The following is a 24,426-nucleotide window of genomic DNA, read 5'->3' on the forward strand; positions in this document are numbered from 1 at the left end:
AAATACTTAAATGTGGCTTTCAAGTGAAGATGCAGTGATCTTTAGGCTTTCCAACATGTAAGAAGATGAAGTGCCATCTAGGTGCGCCAATGAGTATGAGGAAATGCCATTTATGCCCTTTAGTTTTTTCACCCCTGGCCTGGCATGTTTGCTCCTGGTATAAAGTATATGACCAGCCATTCTATAAGTAATATAAAATTGTGTTTTCGCAAAAAGTGTTGGCAAATTGCTGTGGCATAATAGGAATAAATTAATAATAATAATCAATTTTGGGGCAGTAAAAGTGCTGTTGATATACATATTATAGAAGTGTTTTAATCAGGGAGCCAGGCCAAATCAACAATTACAATATAGTATTGCTTGTGATTAAATATATAAAATACAAACATTTATAATATTCTGTGATACTTTGGATCAACAGGCTGAAGAAAAAATTAGCAACGTATGTGACATGAAACAGGCTTGCTCTTCAAAGATTTCACTCTTTTCTGCTGTTTAACATGTATACCAAAACAGCCACTTCCACACAATGTGCATGATTAACAGCCATAAACCAAAAACAAAACCCTAAAAAATGACTTCATATAACAGATTTCTTACATGACATTCTCTAGCATAATTTAATACATAATTAAAGTGCTGATACAGGAATCATGAGTTTGTGTTAATTCTGGTCAGCAAGTGTGTAGTGTGGAGGATATGTAAGTTAAGTTCTACCTGTGAGGCAGGTGAAAGGGTTTGGCTGGTGTTGACCGACTGTGTGGTGATGGCCTGTTTCTCTAGGCTGGCAGTCACTGCACTGTATGCAGGAGGGCCTGCAGAGGAGCTTCTTTGCAGTAAACACAGGATAGCCTTGATATCTGAAGTCATCTGAGACTCCAGCCTGGAACACACGGGAACTGTAAAAGTGTGGCTCTGAACCCTGAGCTAAACATATGTACTGTATTTATCATGCTTCCTCTTTAAGTCTAATCAAAAGTGTATAGACTGAAAGGATTAAAAAATAATTCAGATGAATATTCGTTTATCTTAAAATGTTTATAATTATAATGTTGGAAATGCATAAAAGAAAGCAATGTGTTGTTATTAAAGCTGTGTATTTGTGCTGTAGAAAGAGAACTCTAGAGGGAGCCTGTTCTTCAATCATTCAGATATTCACATTGTTCTGAAATATAATTGGCCAGAATCACAGAACATTAATCTGTTTGTATTTCCAGGAAAAATCATAAAATACTATTTGTCCTGTCCTGTCCTGTCCCTGTCTTTGTCCTGTCCTTGAGAGTTCATGGGATATTTGCTGGTTAGAAAATAACATTAATCCTATTACCTCTGAGGCTTAAAAAAGAGCCCTAAGAAAGCATTTTAACAATGACAGACTTTACACTTCCCTGTTTGCTACTGATATGTTCACATGCAAAAGTGTGTATTTTGCTTTCAAAATGTGCCATTTTTCAAGTGCACATTTCTTGACAGTATCTGTGGAATAGGATCCGCCACATTTACCCAGCAGCAAAATTGATGCAAACAAGAGAGAGAGAGAGAGAGAGAGAGAGAGAGAGATCAGGGTGGTTTGGTCCTCTAAAGGAGATCAGAGATATGAGACTCAGCTGGTGCGGGATTTCTGCACCGTGATGTCTCTTTTCCCCTCAGCCAACAATTCAGCTAAAAATACCACCTGCTGTTAGTCTTCTGTCTGCCAGTGTGTATATTTGCATATACTTCAATGTGTGTATTGTGTGTGCGTGCAAATACATGTGCTTGCAAAAAGTGTGTGTGTATTGATCACTGAGCTACATCTGCTTTTCTTGCCATGGCTATCTTCTATGTGAGTGAGTGATAACCCTAACTAATGTTCTCTTTCAGTGTTAAGATAAATTTGTGTAATATTGAAGGTGTGTGTGTGTAAATGCTTTTAGATTAGCATACACGGCATTGCATATTAGGGCATTGGTAATGTACACACTGTGGGTCATCAGACAGGTCTCTGAGGGAGAATATTTGAATTTAAAATGTAATTTATACTTTAAAAGTCTGGTATATGGTATTAGAAATATTATAAAGGATAAATATTTAGAGTAAGATATTAATAAATATAGTTATTAAAATTAGTTTAGCAAAAGCAACAACGATAGCAACATAAATATTATGCGTATATTGTGTCTGTGTGTGATTGGGCAAAACCTGTTCAGGTGATCCTGCAAGTGGTCCAGTCTCTGTTGCACTTCTCCATATGTGAGATCACACTCTAGCTCCTCATCTTCCTCCCTTCTCAGCTTATGAGTCTGAGCTTGTGAGTCTTCCAAAGCCTCCCTCAGCCTCACGCTGTCCCAGTCAGCACTCAGCCTTTCTGAATGTGCACGCACAAACACACGTAGACACACAGAGATTTATACTCTTTGTGGTTTTAGAAGACTTTTAATCCTATTTTTTATTTACAGATGCTATCAAAATCACTACGGTGACCAACGGAGCACAATTATGCTATTATTATTTACTGCTTTTGTGCTGCTTAGACACTCCTATCTCTGAATGTCAGCCTGAGACAATACAGACAAAAGGTTATCTTCTGCTTCCACATGTGTGTTTAGACGCCAGCAGAACCCCAAGCCCTCATTCATGCTGATCTTAGATCAGACACTAGGGCTAAAAAAGAGGGTAATGATGCCATTTAATCAGTCTCCACCAGTTAAAAATTCCACTTATGCTTACAGCCAGAAGCACTTGCAAACATCACTACAGACTGTGAAATCATGCAAACGTGCAGAAATAAAAAATGCATGCAGAGCTATTATAGTTTTAGAGGAATTTAGGCATCTTGATCTGAAGGATAAGTGTCTCCAGGAAAATGTATTTCAAAAATGTATAAGTCTAATAAAAATGCATCGCATTTGAGATGTGAGAATAAATCTCATAGGACACAGCATACGGCTATAAATATTGTAGAGTCTGAAATGGTTTGCACAAGAAATGTGCTTTGACCTCAGGTTTGCATTTTCACACAACATCTGAAAGATATGCTATGTAAAGTTTACAGAGAAAACAGTACACCCTGAATAAAGTGTGAGTTTATGTTATATTGACAGTACCTGTTGGTGTATCTGATATGTACATTGTATGACAGATACATTTGTCTTTGTCCTGTGTTTCTCCATTTGTGGGAGACTATTCCTATTAAAAGGTTATTAGCTCAAAAAGCTACGATAGGTCACATTCAAATAGCAATCCACTCTCCATTAGTTAAATCGGAGAGAAGTGACTCCTTGATGGCTATGTGGAATTAAATTTACTTGGCTCTGGGAGAGTGAGGTGGGACATTACATGCATGCTGAGGAAAACATGATTGGAATGGTAAGCTAGTGGATTTTCTTAAAGCCTATAAAAAGAGTTGTACAGTGACATAATGCTCTGAAAGACATGCTCCAATGAGGCCTGAACTGCTTCCTCAATTTCTTTCTTCTTATTTTATTTCTTTAGCATGATTAAGTGTCTGATCTGGTTACTTTGTGTAACTGTTTAATTAAGTTTTCCCATCAATTGTTTTAGAAATATGGGGGCAAATGAAAAGGCGTTTAATTTATTTTATATTGGAGCATCAATCAAACTAAAAGATTGTTTTTTAAGGCAGTGGTTATAAAGTGTCATTTTGTCAATAGTCTATTTATTTTAAGCTCATGTTTTTGTATTAGAATCACTCAGTCTAAGTAGAACAAAGATGATTAATGACATTAGTTTCAGTTTATACCATAGCATTGACAACTAATTCTGAAATCAGGTTTTAAATCATTTTCAGCTGCTTTGAGAATAGTTCCAGCGATAACACAAATTATATTTGTTATATTTTTAGTTTATATTATAAATTATATCAACATATTGAGCTACTTCTAATACATTATCATTCCTATAGTAACGGTTAATTCACAGCAACTTGCAAGGATTATGCATACTTCACATAATCTAAGGCTGATAATCTTATAATAAACAGGCAAAATGTGTTGAAAAATAATATGAAATAATAGTTGCTAAGGTGAAGCTTTGTGTTAGATGTTTACACATCATTTATGGAAAGAGTTTTAGGTGTATGTGCCTTGTAATAGTTAGTAAAGTTCCAGACTTGGCCAGTAAAAAAAGGACAGTGAGGAAATTACTAGTGAGGAAATTACTATTTATAGCTGCTATAATGTGATAACTAGAATTATAACCAGTAACTTAAACATGGGTGTTCCACTAAATGAAATGTATGTTGGTGTTGTTGTGGGCTTCAGTAAGGCAATAAAATAGAGTACAGTGCTAAGTTTTAGTAAAAGCAGATGAACAGATTGTTGAGGGCACCTTTTTAAGTTTTAAAAAAAAGAAAGCAATTTTTAACACAACAAAGACAAAATACTAGAGGACGGGAAAAGTTTTAATGTGGATTAGAGATTCACTGGGCTTAAAGAGAGTGATGTCTTACCATAGTAATATGCCTCTCTGTGTATCTTGCTTCTAAACGGGCTGCAATCAGAGGTTGGTGTGTAACTGTCTATGCATGGATATTCCATTATTTCAGCTGCTGGATTTCTTTGCTGCTCCTCCCTGGAAGCCCTGTACTCGTCAGAGCCTCTTTTCGAGCTGAGTCGTGACTCGCGGCGCTCCTTCTTGTTCTCATTTTCAATGTCCTTGATGCTACCCCCTGTGGGATGTCATCAACACTGGTTAAAGGAACACCTTGTGATGCAGCAAAGAGTCCCAGACTTCACTGGGAGCCTCCAGAGAAGACAATAATACCACTTAACACACACACAGTGACAAGCAAATGTCTTATAGATGACCTTAAACTTAATTTACCTTACATTAAAATCCATTTAGTACATTTTGATCCATCTAAATTGATCCAAAACACTTTCTCAAATGAGTGAATACAACATTACACTTAACATTACTGCAATATAGATAATAATCAAATATACAGTTTAAACTAGAAACACAGAATTTACAGTGGGAAATTCATTAAAACAAAGCCTTCTTAACAAATTATTGCCTATTGCAAGCAATGTTCCTTGAAAGTTGATGTAATGTGATCTCTTTTTTTGGGAACTCCTTCTGAGAAAGCTACACCAGGATATGTAACCCAGTTCCCTGAGAAGGGAACTCGACGTTGCGTCATTGCTGATGCTATAGGAACGCTTCTTTGCAGCTGTTATGTCTAAAGCTCTGTGTGAAATCACACCGATTTATTGCCTCAGGTAGGTCATGTGACGAAGAGGAGTGTGCCAGCAAAACCATAAAAGGTCATCTACGTCACATTACTCCAGCTTCTACTTGTCTGAGGGAAGCGCGAGTGGATGCCTGGAGTGTGTCAAGCAATGCAGTGTCTCGTTCCCTACACCAGGTAACATACATTAATGGGTGTATTAATCTTGAATTTTTGTATTATATTTATCATTATATGAAACTTTATGTTCTGTAAAGCTGCTTTGAGACTATGCCCATTGTTAAAAGTGCTATACAAATAAATTTGAATTTGAATTTGAATTTGGTGTAGTTGCCTTTTGAGGGTACTCAATGCTGTGTCACGGCTGATGCTATGGGAATGCCAATACCAACGCTACATGCCGGGAGATGTTTTTCCCAGAGGTTGTGAAAGGGAACAAGCACAATTAGCCCTGTAGGACCCAGCAGCCAGGAGTGGGGTCCAGGTCCAGGTTATAGAACCTGATATGGGTGTAATGCTAGCTTTCTTTTCCTGTCTCAGCAGGCCAGGCTGGGGACAGTGGCAATCGGTTGATTTCCCTGGCTCCTCGCTGTGGAGAGGGAAGCTCAGGCCCCTAGGAGAAATCAGGGTGTCTAACAGAAAGGTTTTGTCCTCCTCTATTATCTCTGTCTTCCTTTTATCTGCTTCTCCATAGCAACCAATGCAGCCATGGAATGGCCGATGACGTGGGCGTCTGCTTTGTGGCACGGAAGGCTGAATTTGTGGCAGACCTCATTGGTGAGCCCCACAGCGCAGATGAGCTCCTTAAGCAGGTCAGCTTGTTACACCTGCAAAACCACCATTGTGGTCAGCATCGCACTGGCTTGACCTGAGGCTATGAAGGCCTTCCCTAAAAGGGCCAATGTGGCCCGACAGGGCTTCAATAGGAGTGCAGACTTTCTCCTTGCAGTTGATGAAGAGGAGAGATAGTGTTTCTTCAACCCTAGGCATCGACACATAAGCATACCCATCTAGACCCACAATGGCTAAATAGTTAGTAGTGATCAAGGAGAACAAAAATACAGAATATGGATTATTCCACAACCTTTATACCTCATTGTGGAAATCTGGGAAAAATGGGAGACACCTGCATGGAGGTGGAAGGCAGTGTGAAGTTAGGAAGTGGTCGTCAAGCTTAGAGCAGACAACACTAACATTTTCATCAAGCCGATCTCAGCTAAGCAACAACACAGCTATTACTTCCAGGAGCTCTTTGAACATCGCACATGTGGTCACAATTCAAATGCTGATTGATACTCATTGCCCACACTGAACTCCTCAGAGTCCAATGCAGACAACATAATTTCCTCATCCAGGTCCACTTCCCTGGGACTCAAGACACTTGGCACAGACACTTGGCTAGAAATACAGCCAATGATTGTTCAACTCAGGAAGCATTTCATAAGCATACCACTCATCAACCACATGGAGCTCCTCAGAGTCCGATAAAGACAATAATAATTCCTTGTTCAAGTCAGGAGAAATCGCAAAGTGAGCTCCCAGAGCTGAAACAGGGACATCCGAGTCGAGAGAGGACAAAAGAAAGGGGATCACCCATCTCTTGTTGCGTCCCTGCTAACTCAACCTGCGAGACCCATGATCTAAGTTGGCACACTGCCTCTGCAGATGCGGGACCAGAGCCATGAGCCACAGACGCTTGGCTGAAGAAAACAGCCAAGCAGGAGCGGAGCTTACAGCAAGGAAAGGATTTGCAGTGCATGCAGCCAGCTCTCTCAAGAGCTCTTTCCTCTACCAAATCAAAACCGCATGGAAAGAGCAAGGGCACAGATGCACACACTTTCTAAACTGTTTGCTCATCATGTTCGCTATATATATATAAAACTTCTTTTTCCCTAATCTAGACAGATGGGACAAGCAATCTGCACAAACATTCACTGAGAGCTTCCTGAAGACAAAGAACCTTTTTTGGACCTTCATTGGGAAGAGGCCAAACCTGTGAGGATCCTGACTCATCTAGAGATGTACCAGCTCCAGTTGGACTCTGCGTCATGAAGTATTCAGACATTCTAAGAGGAGATGCCAACTACATGTGGTCTTTGAGGACCACAACCTCCTAATCAATACACAATTGCCAGACTGTATATTTATAATCACACCCTACAGTGTCACCCACATGAGGATAAGGTTCCCTTTTATGTCTGGTTCCTCTCAAGGTTTCCTCTTCCATCTAAGGGAGTTTTTTTCTTGCCACCTCAGGTTTGTTCATTGGGGATAAATACAAATGCATTTAAATATAAGTATTTAAGTTTTGCATTTTATTAATCTTTGTATAATATTAAATTGTTTGTATTATGTTTCTTATGTTCTGTAAAGCTGCTTAGAGACAATATCCATTGTTAATTGCGCTATACAAATAAATGTGAATTTATTTTAATTGAATGGAAATAAGCTGGAGTAATGTAACATAGATGCCCTTATATAATGTACTCTTCTTCATCACATGACCTACCTGAGCTAATCTGCATGATTTCACACAGTGCTTCAGACACAACTTCTCTAAAGAAGTGGTCCTATAGCATCAGCAATTATGCAGTGTTGAATTCCCTCAAAAAGGATGTCTTTCATTTAAAGAGCAATGTAGTCAAAGTTAATCATGTTGAAAATGTCTCTAATAGAATATATATATATATATATATATAATCCATTTACTGGAGAGAAACTATGTACTGTACACAATATTAGGAGCCCATATTCAACCTATTATAGCTGTATGCTGACAGGTGCATGCGTACTGCAAGTTATCTGTATTATCAGTATAATGTATTGCTGCTCAAATGGTTGCACTATAGCACTTAATGTAATAAAGTACAAAAAGATGGGGACAAACAGACATAAATGCAGCACTGCAAACATCGGCACTGCAATAAATCTTGACAAATTACATAAACCAGAAGCTACATGAATTATTATTATTATTATTATTATTATTATTATTATTATTATTACTATTATTATTATTATTATTATTATTATTATTATTATTATTATTATTATTATTATTATATTACCTTGTGTTTGCTCACAATTGAAAGAAATCTTTCTTCTGTCTTTATTGTCTTCTCCTTCTGAGTCACTACCTTGTGCATAACTGGCCTGTGTAGAGACAAGAATTTGTGTTTAAGAGTCGTTCCAAAAATACACCTAAAGAAATACATAAAATAACTATTACTCTTATGGTTAGTATTATACTACTACAAAATTGTGTTTTGGTCCTGATGTCAGAAAATTAACTCTTTTACAGTAAAGGCTTACCTTAGTGTTATCATCTCTTAGGTTAAAGGTGAGCTCCAGATTGGTGAGGAAGTGGTCGGAGAACTCTGGGTACATATCCAGCACCTCCAGCAGGTCTTCACGGTTGATAGTGTGCAGATCACAGTAGCTCAGAGCTCGTACGTCTGCCTTTGACTTTCCTGGTTTTGCATACAAGTGGATCATCTCTCCAAATATGTCATTTTTCCCTGGATACAAAATAATGCGAATAACATGAAACTGGATAAAATATATTAATATTTAGTCCACACATTCTCTCTCTCTCTCTTTCTGTCTCATTGGCCACTTTGTATACTGTACAATAAAGAATATAAATAAAGCCTGTGTACTTATTTTCTGAATCAAAATTTATTTTAATTTGTATGTTTTACTATTTACTAGTAGGTTATACATAAACTTGAACTGGTTGAATTTGAAGTTACATCAAGAATAATGTTTTGAGTTTAAAATGTATAAATTTGCACTTTTTTGATCAAGGCATGATATCATTAGCATAAATTAAGTCTTATTGTAAAACAAGGTGCAAAAGAAAACTTCTCCACTCATCTGTGTTATTCATTATTTAAGAACAGATTGGCCTGATGCTGGTTTACACTTTGATGTCCACAGATGCCACATCATATGTGGCTCACAGGCTTTGCTGTCCTTCTTCAAAAGGAATAGGAACACTTTTGATAATCATGTTAACTCACTTTAAATGTGTGGCAGTCTGGGGAAAAAATGTTAGAGTTTGCTGTGGCTAAATTGTGACAAACAGTCAAAAATGGAACAAATTAAGCTGTACAACAATCTTTTTTAAACAAGTTCTTTCTTGGAATTGTTTATTTCCGAACACATCAAATGACAGGCTTTGAGTAAATTGCTGGACAGCAACATACAGTACTATAGTGAAATAGACATAAGCAATTTAGTTTGTAACCAGGTCCTGGCTGCAAACATGTCTATAATGCTTCTGCAGTGCAGCTGGATTGAAATCACTAAATGCAGTTATCTCCTTTTTCACTTTTGCAAGTAACCATGTTTTAAAACTCTTCTAGCTCTTTACTTCTGGATGGGATCTGTGCAAACGCAAATCATGTTTCAGGTGCTTAACTAGGTCTTAACTAGCTTACAGGTTTCAGAATTATACAAATTAGAAAGATTAGCTTATGATGACAACAGTGTTATCACTGAGAGACTTGGATTTAAGTGATATTTTAGGTGATGCTAAGGTTCCTTTGTCAGGAGTCTTTTAATTTGTATCCTGAATGACTGAATTAAGGCTACTTTTAGACTATAAGCTTAGTTTTGTACAGTCTCTGTTCCTACACCACAGAGTTTTCTACAAATGACTCAATATGATGATCCAGCAGTGTTCAGTGGGTGAGACAAAAGGTCTGCATTATGAGGAGAAATGCTCACTAACAATAGTGATCACAAACTGGTCCTGGCCACATTCTCTCTCTCTCTCTCTCTCTCTCTCTCTCTCTCTCTCTCTCTCTCATTGGCCACTTTGTATACAGTACAATAAAGCTAAATTTCTATTTATATAATTATATACTGTACATATATATGTGTTTATCCTTGTCATGGTTGCAGTGAATCCACAGCCATTCTTAGTACACTTGACAGATATGGTTAAATACTTACTGTACAGCTTAAAATATAAAATAATAAAAAAAAAAATAAAAATAAAAATAAAAAATATAAAAAAATAAGTGCATAGATTTAATTTAGGAAATAGATGAATAGATAAAGCTCCATTATGTAAGTTGGTTGAGAAGATGCTGGTTGAATTTGAAGCTTCATCAAGAATAGTATTTTAAGTTTTTTTAATTCTGGTTGATGTTTATTCTGAAATAGTTCAAAATAGAATTCATGAAGTAAACATTTCTTTCAGTTTGTCCTAACACAACTGGTAGTGTATATACTGATAGGCCAATTTCCAGCTCTTCCAGTGCTTTATATATTTACTGAATCTGCTAAAACACTCTCAATTTACTACTTTTGTATCAAAAAACTACAACCACAAAGAACCTAACATGGCTGTCCACTGAGACACACTGTGTGTGAAAAGCCACTGAGAAACAGAGCTCCATAGAGTTTTGGCTGGATTGCACTGGCAGAATGTTTAGCTTTCCTATTACTTACTGTATACAGTATATAAAAATGACACATAAAACAAGTTAAAATGAGGCACTGTGGATATACTGACAGGCAAACTGGCTTAAATATGGGACAGAGCCATTACTTGTGATCATAGTGTAAACAATAACGAAACTTAAATCAGCAGAGAAATGACAGAAATGTCAAAGCCTGTCAGAGGATAGCCAAACTAAATGCATTCAAAATTATATATCTATTTGTTAAAACTGCACTTAGTGAAACTACAACTGCGATACATAGCACACTCACTGCAATTCTGTATTTGTACATAATAATAATAATAATAATAATAATAATAATAATAATAATAATAATAATACATATTATTAGTATTATTATGATTATTATTATTGTGCTTATTATGAGTATTATTATTATGATTATTATTAATAATAATATTAATATTATTATTAATAAGCATCATAATATTAATATTATTATTAATAATCAGCATCATATTATTATTATGATTATTATTAATAGTAATATTACTATTCTTATTCTTATTATTGTTGTTGTTTTGTTGTTCTTGTTTCATCCACAATCTAGAAAAGCTTGCACTAATATTATGTGTGCAAATACTCTAACAAAAGTAATTTATGTTTTTTTCTCTCTCAGTTCTCATTCCCCATTTTTAGCTATTCTTTTTTATGATCATGCATACAATGATTAGTCAACATCATTGTTATAAGTTGCTCTTATGCTCTTTATTGTGTAGCAGACCCAAGCTAAATAGGCCTATTTTAGCTCTTATTGCTAAAGCAAATAAACAAGCTACACAGTACTAACATTAACAGCAACCAGAACCTTTTAAATGTGCTGCAGTCATTCTTAGCCTGTGCATTTTAAGAAAACTGAGACAGACAAATCAATATTGACAGTACCATCAGTGGTTCTAAGTAATGAGATTCCTGCTTTTAACTCCAGACTAACAAAACAATCCAAAAGTGCTTTTTTTCAAAGCAGCCTATTGACCTCAGCTATGATGGCGCAATATGAGAATCTTCTATCATGGTCACAAATAGTACGTAACAATATGCTTTTCTATATGAACTGGGAGTACACAGTATACTGTAACAATGCAACTGCATTTTGACCTTTCAGTAGAAGTTAAATTACTTCTGTTAAATTAACAAATATATTTTTTTAAAAATCATTATTATTTAAAAAAATATTCAAATGCAAAATTACCTAGAATGGCCACGACAATGTCATCCTTCAGGATTTCGATGGATCCTCGAGACAGGAAGTAAAGTGCTGTAAGAACATCTCCAGAGTGAACCAGTGTGTCTCCTGGTGGAGCATGGGTCGTCTTAAAGCGCATGGCCAGGGCACGTAAGCAGCCTTTTGTGGCCCCACAGAAAGCCTTACAGTCTTGCAGCAGGCTCCGGTTCAGATGAAGACAGATATCTGCTTGTAAGCATTCTGGAAAGCCCTTTAACACCTAGATAGGAAAAATCAGACAAATAGACAGAAACAAGGATAGGAGAGGATATGTTGAACTTATGTAAAAGTAAACATTTTTAAAGAACTAAAACACATGCATTTTATATTACATTGCTTACAACAATACCATTTTTGTAAGGAACATACAATAGTTAGATATTGACTATTGATAGTTAGATACAATAGTTAGATATTGAGATATTGATTGATGTCCAGATATATAACAGTTTTCAGGTTTACCCTTTTCATAGCCTATAAAAAGGGTAAAATTGAATGTCGATCTTGAAATAAGATTTTGTATATCTAAGAGAAGTAGTGTGCATCTCACTATTTTGAGACTGCCATAGTGGTAATAGACATCCAACCAAAAGAAATAAGGAAAAGATAAAGATGATCATGCAAACTATTCAAAAAACAAACAAAAAAACATTCAGCAATTACATACAGAAATACCTGGCTAGCAGCCTCTGAAGATGATGAATTCAGGAAGATTTATTCCTTTTTTTTTTTTTTTTTTTTTTTACAAGCACCTTATACAGTATGTAAGCAACAAGATCTTCAGGAGGTAACCCTTTACAATAACAGTACATGAATAACCCTATGCCCTAATACTTACTAATGAAGAGTTCATCTAAACTACGTATGTGAGTCTTATGAATTCATGTGTGAACACAGACCACATTAAGTACATTTTTAATTTACATATGGGGTAAACTCTAACATGCTCTATCTAAGACTAAATCATCTGAAAATAATCATAGGGAACACTGTTTTTAAATGTTAATTGATAATAGTGTCTGCTAAATGAATACGTTTTATTGTATTCATTTCAAAATATAGGAGCGGAGCCAGTACGACAGAGAGGATCAGTGTAAATTATTATTATTATGCACATTTAATTCATGTTCTTACTAATAGAACATGTTTGATTTTGTTTTTAATTAATACATTAACTAACAAACATGTACTAGCATGTACTTAGGATGGTCATTATTTATGCATGAATTTATAATACTTAAGCGATTTAAGAAAGTTATTATTAATTAATTCAGGTATTAATGAATGATTAATCATGTTCTGTTACTGTTAAGTATTACCCTTCAGACTAAAAGGCCTTTACATAAATAAATATCAAAGCAGATGCAAGCTGAAATGGATTTCTTATTGAAAATAACATGAAGTACAGTAAGATGAAAAGTGCTTTATGAAGGAAAGGTCTCGAGCATCTGCACATAACAGGCACTGGAGGGGACAAGAATGAGAATGGCAAAGAAAAATCCTGTGTTTTTTTAAATAAATACCTCCTGCGTCCCAGTGAGATGAGGTCATTCCATTTCGTATGGAGCAAAATGGAGAGAGACAGGTGTTGCATTCATTATGCACACTTACAACACATTACACTTGATTTATTCACATGTCTTACAGGAGCTAATTTAAAACCTACAGTAGATTTGCAACTCATCAACAAGGCTGAAAAAAAACAACAACCTTCGTTTAGAATAGCGCTCTATTCCAGTTCACAAATTCCTCATCCACAATGAGCACTGTTGATTGCAAATTTTGTTAAAAATCTTAATGAGCTACAAAAACATACATAATGCATGAGCTAAGCCTAGTTGGCTATGTCTCCCAAATTCCCAACATACTGTACAAACACACCATGTTCATATCGATTCCATTAGTGTAGTTCCAGGAATGCTGAAAATACTCTTCCAGCCTCTGCCTGAGTGGGTTTGGGATCTGATGGAAGCGGATAAACTCTTTCACACGCAGCATCTGGGTGTGATACCGTGCCGTTCCTGAGTAGAGCCGCTGAATGATAGCAGAAACATTCCCGAAGATGCTGGCATACATTAGGGCTAACCAAGACAAGAATATGACAGAGTTTGAATACTAATATTCATATGAACATGAGACAACAAATAAAAAACACATTAGTTTTCAGTTTTCAGTAATAAATACATCTACAATAGTTGTCCATTTTTATAATGTACTGTACATCTATAATACAGATCACAGCTCTAGGACTGTATGATAAATATAGCTGTTTCATTTAATTTGACCAGTACAAGCTGATCATCACAACTAAATGTGATTTCTGAACATCTCTTTCCAAAACATCTCTTTTGGATTCAGTCTCACCCTTTAACAGCCTTCACTCTTGATTGCAGGCTTTCCACTAGATTTTGGCACATGGCTGTGGGGATTTGTCTATTCAGCCAGAAGAACATTAGTGAGGTTGGGCATTGATGTTGGACAAGAAGGCGTGGAGTACAGTTAATGTTACTGTTTAATCTAAAGATGTTCAGTAGGATTGAGTTCAGGGCTCTATATCACTCACATATGTGCATACAAAAATTCTCGAAAATTGTGTGTACTAAAAAGATGTATGGGTGTGAGCAAGATACTAACATTCTATCTTTTTTATTTCTAATTTTTCATTGTCGTTTAGTTTTTATGTTGCATTGTATCACATTTCAAAACAAAAATGTCTTAGAAACTCACAGTCACAGTCAGATTTTTTCCCCATGGAAATATTCACAAAGATTTTGAACTTAACATTACCATATCTGAACCCAAACTAATACACTCTTATAGGTTTCTTTATAAGACACAGCTTCCAGATTAGTTACCCTTTTGGTGTTTAGTTAAAAACTACCTGTATAGCTCCTCTTTTTAAAAAGCACGATACAAATTAATCTTCTAGTCTTCATCTGTGTCAGTTCATCATATCAACACCGGAATATTTTTGGCTGGCAGACTGTTCTCTCAACCCAGTAGTACTACAGATAAAATTATAAAACCCCAGCAATACTGATACACCTGATAACATCGTTCCTCTGAACACACATTACTGTGCCACTGCTGTATTGAGAATGATTGAACACCAAAATAATCTCTGGTGATCAGTTGGCCTCTTACCTTAGATACATTTACATCACAATGATATTTACATTTACATTTACACTGTATAATTGGACTTAAATCAGCTCATACTCACATCCAATTAGCATGACACAGATAGAAAAGATCTTCTCTGAGTTGGTATTTGGTGAGACATTGCCGAAGCCCACACTGGTCAGACTGCTGAATGTGAAATACAAAGCAGTGACATATTTGTCCTTAATAGAAGGTCCAGAGTTGGGGTCAGTCAGGTTGTAACGTTTTCCAATAGACACTCCGAGATTATCCAGCCAGCCAATCTTTTGCTCTAGAAAATTCTTCTCTACGTTGCCAATGGCATACCAGATACAAGCCAGCCAATGGGCTATAAGTGCAAAAATACACATGAGGAGCATAAGCACTGCTGCTCCATACTCAGAGTAGCGGTCCAGCTTCCTGGCCACCCGGACTAATCTCAGCAGCCTGGCCGTCTTCAACAGACCAATCAGAGTAGTTGTCTGAAAACAAATGAGATACCAGTTTATAGACATTGACAGATAAACCTTTAATGCAATCAAAATGAATTCATACCAGTGATTGCAACATGACAGAGCATTATAGAAAAGAAAAAAGTTTGTAGTTTTCTTAATTGAGCCTACAATGCATAACCCAGAATTAAATGTGGTGGATATCAATTAAGAAAAAATAAAGAAAATCTTAGACAATATCAGATTTTTTTTGGGGAAAGCTATTAGATGTTCTGGCTGAATTCTGGAAAACATCTGACCAATTTATTTTATTCTTCTTGTTAAATACATTATATGGCCCAATGTTTGTGGACATCTCACACATATGTGCATCCAATTACAGATTTAGCCCCTTTGTTATCTAAAATGTTATAAAATATTGGGCACTGATGTCAGGCGAGGAGATCTGGGTTGCAGACAACGTTTCAGTTCATCCCAAGAGGGTTCAGTTGGGTTGTGGTTAGGACTCGGTGCTGGTTACTTGATTTCTTCCACACTAACCCTGACAAACTGTGTCTTTAGTTCCAGGAAAACAAATTGTGAAATACATCTTATGCAACTGTTTGCTTGCGATTTCAGTTACTTTATATTCTTACCCCAGTTATGTGCGTTGACTGATTTCACATTGGGTAAAAAAGCTGTTTAATAAAAGGAGCTGTAATTGCTGGCATATCAGGCTATCTAAAACTTTGCTAGCTAAGTGTGCTTTTCTCATGCAATGAACCTCATGCTTTTTATTGCTATAGCTATACGCTTTAACATAATGCTGTATCATAAACCTAATTCAGTTGTCGAATGATACATTTGTACAGTCACATCAACAATAAGGCTTGTTTTTAAATGCTGTTGAGGCAGAGAATAATGTTTATTATGCTGATAATCAAAGTGAGAACTTATTTCCTGTTGTAAATGTACAACTATTGAATATTTGGAAGGAATAATGTTTTTCCATAATAACTAAGAGGTAGAATATCTTTCAAATGAAATGAAAAGGAAACCTTTAATGTGATTTTTTTCTTTTTTCACTTTTGGTGTAATCAGACATTAAAATTGTTTACTTGTAATTGAGATATATACAAAAGTTAATCGTATTCTAGTTCAGGAAAGCTTGTGATTTTCAGAACTATGTACTGTAGTAGAAAGTGTCATCTGATCATGTGAATGGTTTTCCCTCAGTCACCACATAATTACTGCAAATGGGCAAATTGTAAAGGTTATATTTTGTAGACTAATACAGCTTCTATCTATGTAGCACATTCCCTCAGTAATGCCTTTCAATAAATGTTTCACTAATTACCAGGTTTATAATTATGTGTAATTATAGCACATTATACAATGCTGTCTATGTGCTCTACCACAAGAGACCAGCACTACAGCCACCAATACCCAGGCCAGTGAAAGAAAAGAGATGAGGTAATCGTACTGCCTTTTTAATTTGGCAGTGCTATCGCAATATTACAGAAAAGACATACATTCTAATTTGTGGAATGTTTTCTCTCATTTTGTAAACTCTGCAAATGAGCCCCTTGGTGTTTACACTGTGTTCTGTCTCATCTGAAACATGCTCCTGCAACACTTTAAACTTGCCCCTGACAGGGATTCATTTATTTACCTGCCAATTACATAGAGGTTCTGCAAAGGTAATAAGTGTGGAAGATATTTTTAAAGTTCACTTAAAACAATAGGTCTGCCAGTACAATTGCACATTCATGGTGACACTGTGTATCCATGAAAAATATTTTATCTTCAGTCTGAGATGAAAAGCATGAGTAGGCAATTGAGTAGACAAATGATCTTACAAGGCAGGTATAGTGATCCACAACAAATGTGCATAGAGTTATAGCTGGACATCTGCAACATTGACAAACTGTTATAATCTTATTAGTAACGTTAGACAAGAATGAAGGGTGACTTGAATATAAAGGCTAGAGCAACATTCAAGATGGTAATAATTGTTGATCACTGAAACATCTAACGATACCTGAAGATTTGACCTTTACTGCTGTGATTTGTAAAGGCTGCGTTCAATTCCAATGTGAGTACCTACTGACATTGTAATTAATATTGTAACACCTGCTGGTCAAGGTGTCAGCGATCATGACGAAGCCCTCCTACGCTCTTCAATAAACACTACAGGAACAGATGAGTAAACTGAGCGGCAGATTGCACCTTCCCTGCTGCAGGAAGAAACACAGGTCATTTCTCCCAGCATCCATAAGAACAACTCTTCACTGTAATCCATCTTTTTATCAATGCATCACTGTACATATATGCATTTTCTGCAACAGACACAATATGGCAACTGTAACTACCTCATTGGTGGATAATGACTTAACTGTGGATAATTGTCTCATCTGTGGATAAAACCTTTTACAGTTCCTTTACTCTGTCTAGAACCTCAACACAATATACTATACTATACTATACAATATACTGTATATTGCTTTATCTTTATTTATGCTGCTGGAACACTCTGATTTCACCTTGCAAGTCAGTAAATATATTATCTTAATTACTATTTCAATGCACCCAGTGTGCAAAACATATGTCTAGTTAATAAAATTCAGTGTAGTTTAAGATGAACAAAAACCATCACACACATGAAGAAAGTATCTCTTGTTTGCTCTACAACACAGTGATCATGACCATGCTGTTGTTATCAATCTCTGCTGACGTTGTGTATTTAAATTTAGCTTTTCTGCATCGTGTTTGTGACCTTAAAAATACACAATTAAACATATTATTATATGTGTATAGAAATAATTATAAAAACATAATATAAACAAAGTAGATACAATATGTATGAATAAACAAGGTATGTATTGAGAAAACAATAGAGAACAGTTTTGGGAAGCAGTTTTTAAATGAGCTTTAGGAGAAGGCTAGAGACCTAAAATCACTTTATGTAAATCCTGTAAATGAGACATGTCCTGAGGCCACCTGCCATCTGTCTCTCTGTACTATACAAAACATGCAACGCATTGACCACAGAGTGCACAACAGCCCCATCTGCCCAACCACAGGCATAAAAACATACACACAAAACAGACAAACATAAACCAGTCCAGCAAGAATGCATTTCCTGACATGGGTCACTTTAGATTTGTCATTTGAGTCCATTAATGGGAGGGGGTTACAACAGCACAATATCCAGTACAATATACACACTGGAGATTGTTTCTTCTGGTTACAATATGCTTGCCCTGATCACTATTTGGTATAGGGTTTCAGGGATCCCTTTTCAATAAATACAAGTAAAATCCAATGGAAAATCAATAAACAATACATCTTAGTAGCCTGACCCATTTACTCAATGCATGATGGCCAATTAAGCAGGCTGTTTGCCTATTTTGGAGGTTGCAACAGCTTTGCACTGCATTGCATAACATAAAGTGGAAGTCTGAATTCACTATATATAAGAAAAATTTGATGACTGGGATATCAGGCAGAAGCAGCATCGTCCAGCACCTAGCCAGTTCTCTAATAACTGGCTCACGAAACACAATGAATGCATTACATCTCACAGTCCCCACATATCTCACAACTTTCCTCAGGGCTAATCAATAATGTAAACACATCCAAATAGCCAATTACCATTCTTTCTCTGCCTGGTTGACAAAGAAATAATCCAGACAAAAAAAATCTGCCATTTGTCTGGGAAACTAAAACTATCATGTTTTGAAAACAATTCATATTATGATGGGCTTGGCACTGATAGTAAAATTCTTCCCAACATTGGGTCTTTAGAATTCATTCATAATATTACAATGTTTAATAAAACAAAGCTTAAGGAATCATATCAAAATTGTAACAATATTTTTATGTTTTTTGTCTTTACATAAAAGAAAGAAAAGAGAAGTTTAAAAATTATTACATATTTTAAATAATTTAGACATATCTTAATAGCGACACATTTCTCAACCTGGAGGCATCTTCCACGAAGTAGGCTGATCACAGGCTTTTCCTATTAATTTGTTTATCTGCTCAGCTGACATATTAGCTTGTTAAATGCATACACAGTGACTTCAAAATGCACCATTGATTACTTTAATTTGAGGACATGTAATTCCTAATCCAATCTGTAAGTTGAATTCTTATTTACATGTTCTCAAATGAAAGCAATCAGTGGTGCATTTTGAAATTATTGTGTATGTATTCAAATTAATGCCCTTTTGACATGCAAAATGAACTGTGCACATTACTTTAAAAGCAACTCACGCCTTCAGTAATGTTAATTAATAAAGAAAAACGAATAAGTTCCAAGTAAAGGATTAAAACGACTCTCTGAAGCCAATGCATTCTTTTCTCTTTCATATAAAGACAAAGTCGCTTACTATACTGTATATAAATGTTCACATCAGTATTGCTTTTTAAAAGACTCAAGCAAGGATTATTAAAATCCCAGTGAAGATACCATTTCAAATGAATGTGTTGCAGAGACAGCAATTGTGACATGTTAATTAAATAAAATCTATGGATTGTGGGGTGGTTATATTAGACAATTATGATATTCCATCATGAATATTGTTTAAATATCCTTACAGAAATACACAAACAAGTGTGCATTCAGGCCTACTTGTGACCTGTATAATGTACGAGCAACTTGTCTAGATGACTCACTGAATGCAAATAGGCAGACTAATGAAGTGCATGCCATAAAGGAAAAATGTAATGAAAAAAGAGGCTGAAAACTTACTTCTTCTGACCCTGATCCAAAGATGAGCAGGTCGAAAGGAATGGCGGCCACCATGTCTATGAGGAACCAGCCCTTAAAATAGTGCACAGCAATCTTCCCCGGGTGACTCACAACCTCCTCATTGGTATTTACATAAGTTGTGCGGAAGTTTATAAGGATGTCGATGATGAACATGATGTCCACCATTAAGTCGACAACATTAAGGGGACTGCAGGAGTAGCCACACAATCTCCTCTCCTGTTCCTGACTATCATTCAGCAGGAAGGCAGCAGAGTATGGGGTGAAGATGGCTGTGTAAATTACAAGGAGCAAAATGAGCCAGTCCCACATGGCCTTAAACGGACTGTAGTGTAGGATGGTGAATTTGTCTATACGCGAAGCCTGGAGCTTGTACTCTGGTAATACATCTGCACCTAGTGACAACACCTGGACAGAGGAAAAACAAAATAAATATGCATTTTCTAATGTAAAAAAGAGAAATAAGAAAAATAAGAAAGTGAAATTAATTTGTTCATTAAGGTCATCTGCATGGTTATATACAAACTAAAACTGTGTAAACAGACTGACAATGAGATACAAATTATGTGGGTTACATATGCAGTTTGCATATTCCAATAAAACTGATGCTGATTGCAATACAACTGAAATTCACCTGAAGCCCCTAGATGTAAATGAGTGTGTCAATGTGTGCATATGGGTTCCCTGTGACTCTGACCTACTGGATACTGAAGATAAATTAATGAATGAATAAATGAATGAAGAAACAGATGAACAAACAAATGAACAAAAGCACAAACAAATGAATTGATTTCCTTTTAGTTACAGCCCAAAAGAATCACAGTAAGATTGTTTTTAAGAATGCTTCATTTCACCATTTTGATCACAAAAAAAGAGTTTAAGACTAAAGGGGCTTAGGATATTAGGGGAAAAAAAGATGAGGGGTATATGTGGAAACAAGAAACCCATCACTGAAATGTCAAAATAAAGTCTTCAGAGGATTTGCTGAAGATATACTGTATGTTATTGTATCATATACAAGGAAAGGGATTTGCAAAAATGCAAAATGATTCCAATGTGCTGGAAGCTAAGATGGCCAGATTAAACTGCTCTGTATACTCTCCCCATCACATCCACAATCCACAGTCCAATACTTGGATGTTTTTTTCTTCCACTATTATTAGTCTAGTCTATGCACTAGTCTATTCTGTGTGTGACCACTGAATGTTTGTTCTCAAAAACAAAATTATAACCTTTATATATAAACTTAACAACTATATAAAAATTATAACAATTTATTACTGTGGGGGCATTTTGCTGGTGTTGTTTGGTTTGGTAGTAGTAAAGTCAATGCAAACTAATGATCACCTTTATCTTATCATTAATCTTTTTTATCTTGCTAGCACTTTTCCAGTATGAAATTGCCAAACGCACATTACATGAAGGCTCACTGAATGGTTTAATGAGGATGAAAATTGTATACCATACAGTAGTCTTCCCAATCAGCAGATCTCAATTCAACTGAACATATATATTTGAGATTTTTGGATTTTTGACAGTGTCTCCACTACCATTTATCCAAAAGGCAATTGAGGGAATATATATATCTTTCCTCAAATTATGTTCAGTTATGATTGTAGGAAACAGTGATGACTAAAGGATTGTGCCACAGCTTTCTGTTCTATTTAAGGCTGATATTGTATTTTTAAACTGCTATCTGTACATCACTGCAGAGCTCTGGATAAGATTTATATTGCATCAGGAATTTCTCATCATCTCATTACTACTGACATCCTGCCTTCCAAATTTCACTGTTACACAGTCTGAAGGAGCCACACACCAAAATATTAATCTGCTTTTCCTGTCCAAACTCATTTATGTTGGGCAGAAGGTTGAGAAGAGGAAGCTTCGTAACTGAACACATCAGGTTATTGCAGATGTGAGGAGGTTTAAGCTCCTTGCTCAAGGGTATGCATACAAAAAGTAATTTATAAATCTGACAGAAAGCAAAGCTGAAGTGAAATTTAGCTCTGGTGTGAAGTTCATGATTACATACATGTTGTGCTTCAGTTGAATTTACTGCTTGGTTATGACAAAGTAATGTAAACCTAAAACTGTACAAATACACAGCAAAACCAAGGATAGGAAACGACTGATTTGATAGTGATTTGTGTGTTTCAGACCTGACACAAGCTTCTCTTTGGGTAGCAGGCCACAGCTGTATGATAATCATTTTTAAAAATGAAGACTGACAACATGCTGGAGAATGACTGGGATTTCTCCATGTTGGAAAAGGCTGATATGTTGAATTTTGTCATTTTTGCTAGATAAGCATCAATTTCATGTTGTCTCCAGGGTATCATAATTTGTACTTCTTTTCGCCTGTCTCAACATTCCTCTTTTACAAGGTCAGCATGGGTGCAGTTGTCATATTTTCAGACCCAGAAAGTTTCAAATTCATGCTGCGTAGCTAAAACTGACTATAAATCAGAGTGTGTTTTTCTGTGACTATGCCTAAAGCATAAACACTTACACAGAGAAACACATGCACAAATTGCTGCTGACAAACACAAATGAGGCATCTTACCCTGATTAATATATCATTAATTATTTGCCAACATGAGGAGAGCTAGTTTTGTGATGCCTCCTCAGCACATTTTTATTCTCATTCAGTAATGGTTGATAAACAGAACTGTTTTCTCTTATCTTCCTCTTGCATACACAGATGGTCACTGTAAGGTAATGTGAGAATTAGTCAAAGCTGACAAGCCAAATGACCAAATCAAATGCCCAGCCAGATGACTTGATGAATAACAGTTACTTGGGCTTCCTTGGAGTACACTCATGTTTCTCTGGATACATTTCTATTTTTTGTGTTTCTTATTTCTTCTTACATCTATTTTCAAAAGTGATACATATGAGATGGATGCCATCTGATGCCCTCCAGTCTACAGAATGACTGTGAGTTAACAGAAGGACATTTCAGCACTTATCTGGCCCCAGAGCATATCCAGTGTTTGTGCACGGACCTAAATCAAGTCTCCAAGCTACTACTGAGGCAAAACAAAACAAAACAAAACAAAAAAAACCCTAAAAACTGGAAGGAAGAATTGTGCTAACCCTTTAAGGCTGCCACAGTACTATCGAATTCTGTTCTGCCAATATTGGCCCATATATTTGTGCACAATGGTAGGAAATCCATCTTCATGCTCAGATGGTCTTTTGATGCATTGCAGTGTCATAGAACGAGAGAGAGAGAGAGAGAGAGAGAGAGAGAGAGAGAGAGAGAGAGAGAGAGAGAGAGAGAGAGAGAGAGAGAGAGAGAGAGAGATGGGTGTTGAATAATGGAAGGAAAAGGCTGGAGATTTGAACTGCACAATAGTCTATAGTAACAATGTAACTGCTATATTCTTTCTTACTGGCAGGAAAGCAATACAACTGGAAGTTAATAATTCTTTGTAAAACTCTGTAGTGACAGGAAGGAAAAACAACTGTAATGACTTTTGATCATTATTTCTCTGTTGTCCAAATTAACTTTTAAATAAATAACCATACACTGTACATTTGTTTTCAAAAGCTGATTTGTAACAGATAGATTTTTTAACTGTCCTTGCTATACACATATCAAATAGACGGGATGACATTTGTTTTGGGAAAAAGAAAAATATTAAATAGCTGATCAGAGATAAAAAAAAAGTTAACCCTTGTATGATGTTCGGGGTCTGTGGGACCCATGTTCATCAATAATTTTGAAAAACTTTGCTTCCTTGTAAATTTGTTGATTTTTTTTCCACTCATAACTTGATTAAATTAGATTTTCCTTTTTTATTACGTTTCATTAAAAAACAACAAAAAACGAGTAGCACTTTAATAAAAAATGTGATGTTATAAAGGTAAAGGGCAAATATTAACCATATATGCTGTTTATATTGCTTGTAATTGGGATGAAGTAAACATCTGTTTATCTTTTAACATAAAATTTTTGATTGTGTTGAATTAAAAACCCAAAAGTGCAGCGGGTCCAACAGACCCACGAACACTGGCTGAGTAACAAAAATACGAACACCATACAAAGGTTAAATTTGCTGTTACGATGATTAATCTAAATATCCATTTTGTTAGCCAAATTTTAAATGATGTATTTTTACTATGAAACGTATGCCAGAACCACTGCATTTTATTCTGTCAGTTTCTCTAAACATTTTTGAAAT

The 24,426-nt window shown here is 35.8% G+C and overlaps 1 protein-coding gene across 1 annotated transcript in view; it reads right to left on the minus strand.

Annotated features, from left to right (window-relative positions):
• LOC132850689 (potassium voltage-gated channel subfamily H member 7-like) overlaps positions 1–24,426 on the minus strand; it is a 61,686-nt gene that overhangs the window by 3,727 nt on the left and 33,533 nt on the right. Inside the window, exons 6-14 of the mRNA XM_060877350.1 lie at positions 20,219–20,644; positions 15,114–15,513; positions 13,772–13,971; positions 11,858–12,110; positions 8,504–8,709; positions 8,260–8,344; positions 4,451–4,669; positions 2,182–2,347; positions 718–883 (exon numbers count right to left, since the gene is read on the minus strand). Of these exons, the coding sequence (XP_060733333.1) occupies positions 718–883; positions 2,182–2,347; positions 4,451–4,669; positions 8,260–8,344; positions 8,504–8,709; positions 11,858–12,110; positions 13,772–13,971; positions 15,114–15,513; positions 20,219–20,644 (2,121 nt within the window). The remainder of the gene's footprint in view (positions 1–717; positions 884–2,181; positions 2,348–4,450; positions 4,670–8,259; positions 8,345–8,503; positions 8,710–11,857; positions 12,111–13,771; positions 13,972–15,113; positions 15,514–20,218; positions 20,645–24,426) is intronic.

This window comes from Tachysurus vachellii, chromosome 8 (assembly GCF_030014155.1).
Source record: "Tachysurus vachellii isolate PV-2020 chromosome 8, HZAU_Pvac_v1, whole genome shotgun sequence".
NCBI classification, from domain to species: Eukaryota; Metazoa; Chordata; class Actinopteri; order Siluriformes; family Bagridae; genus Tachysurus; species Tachysurus vachellii.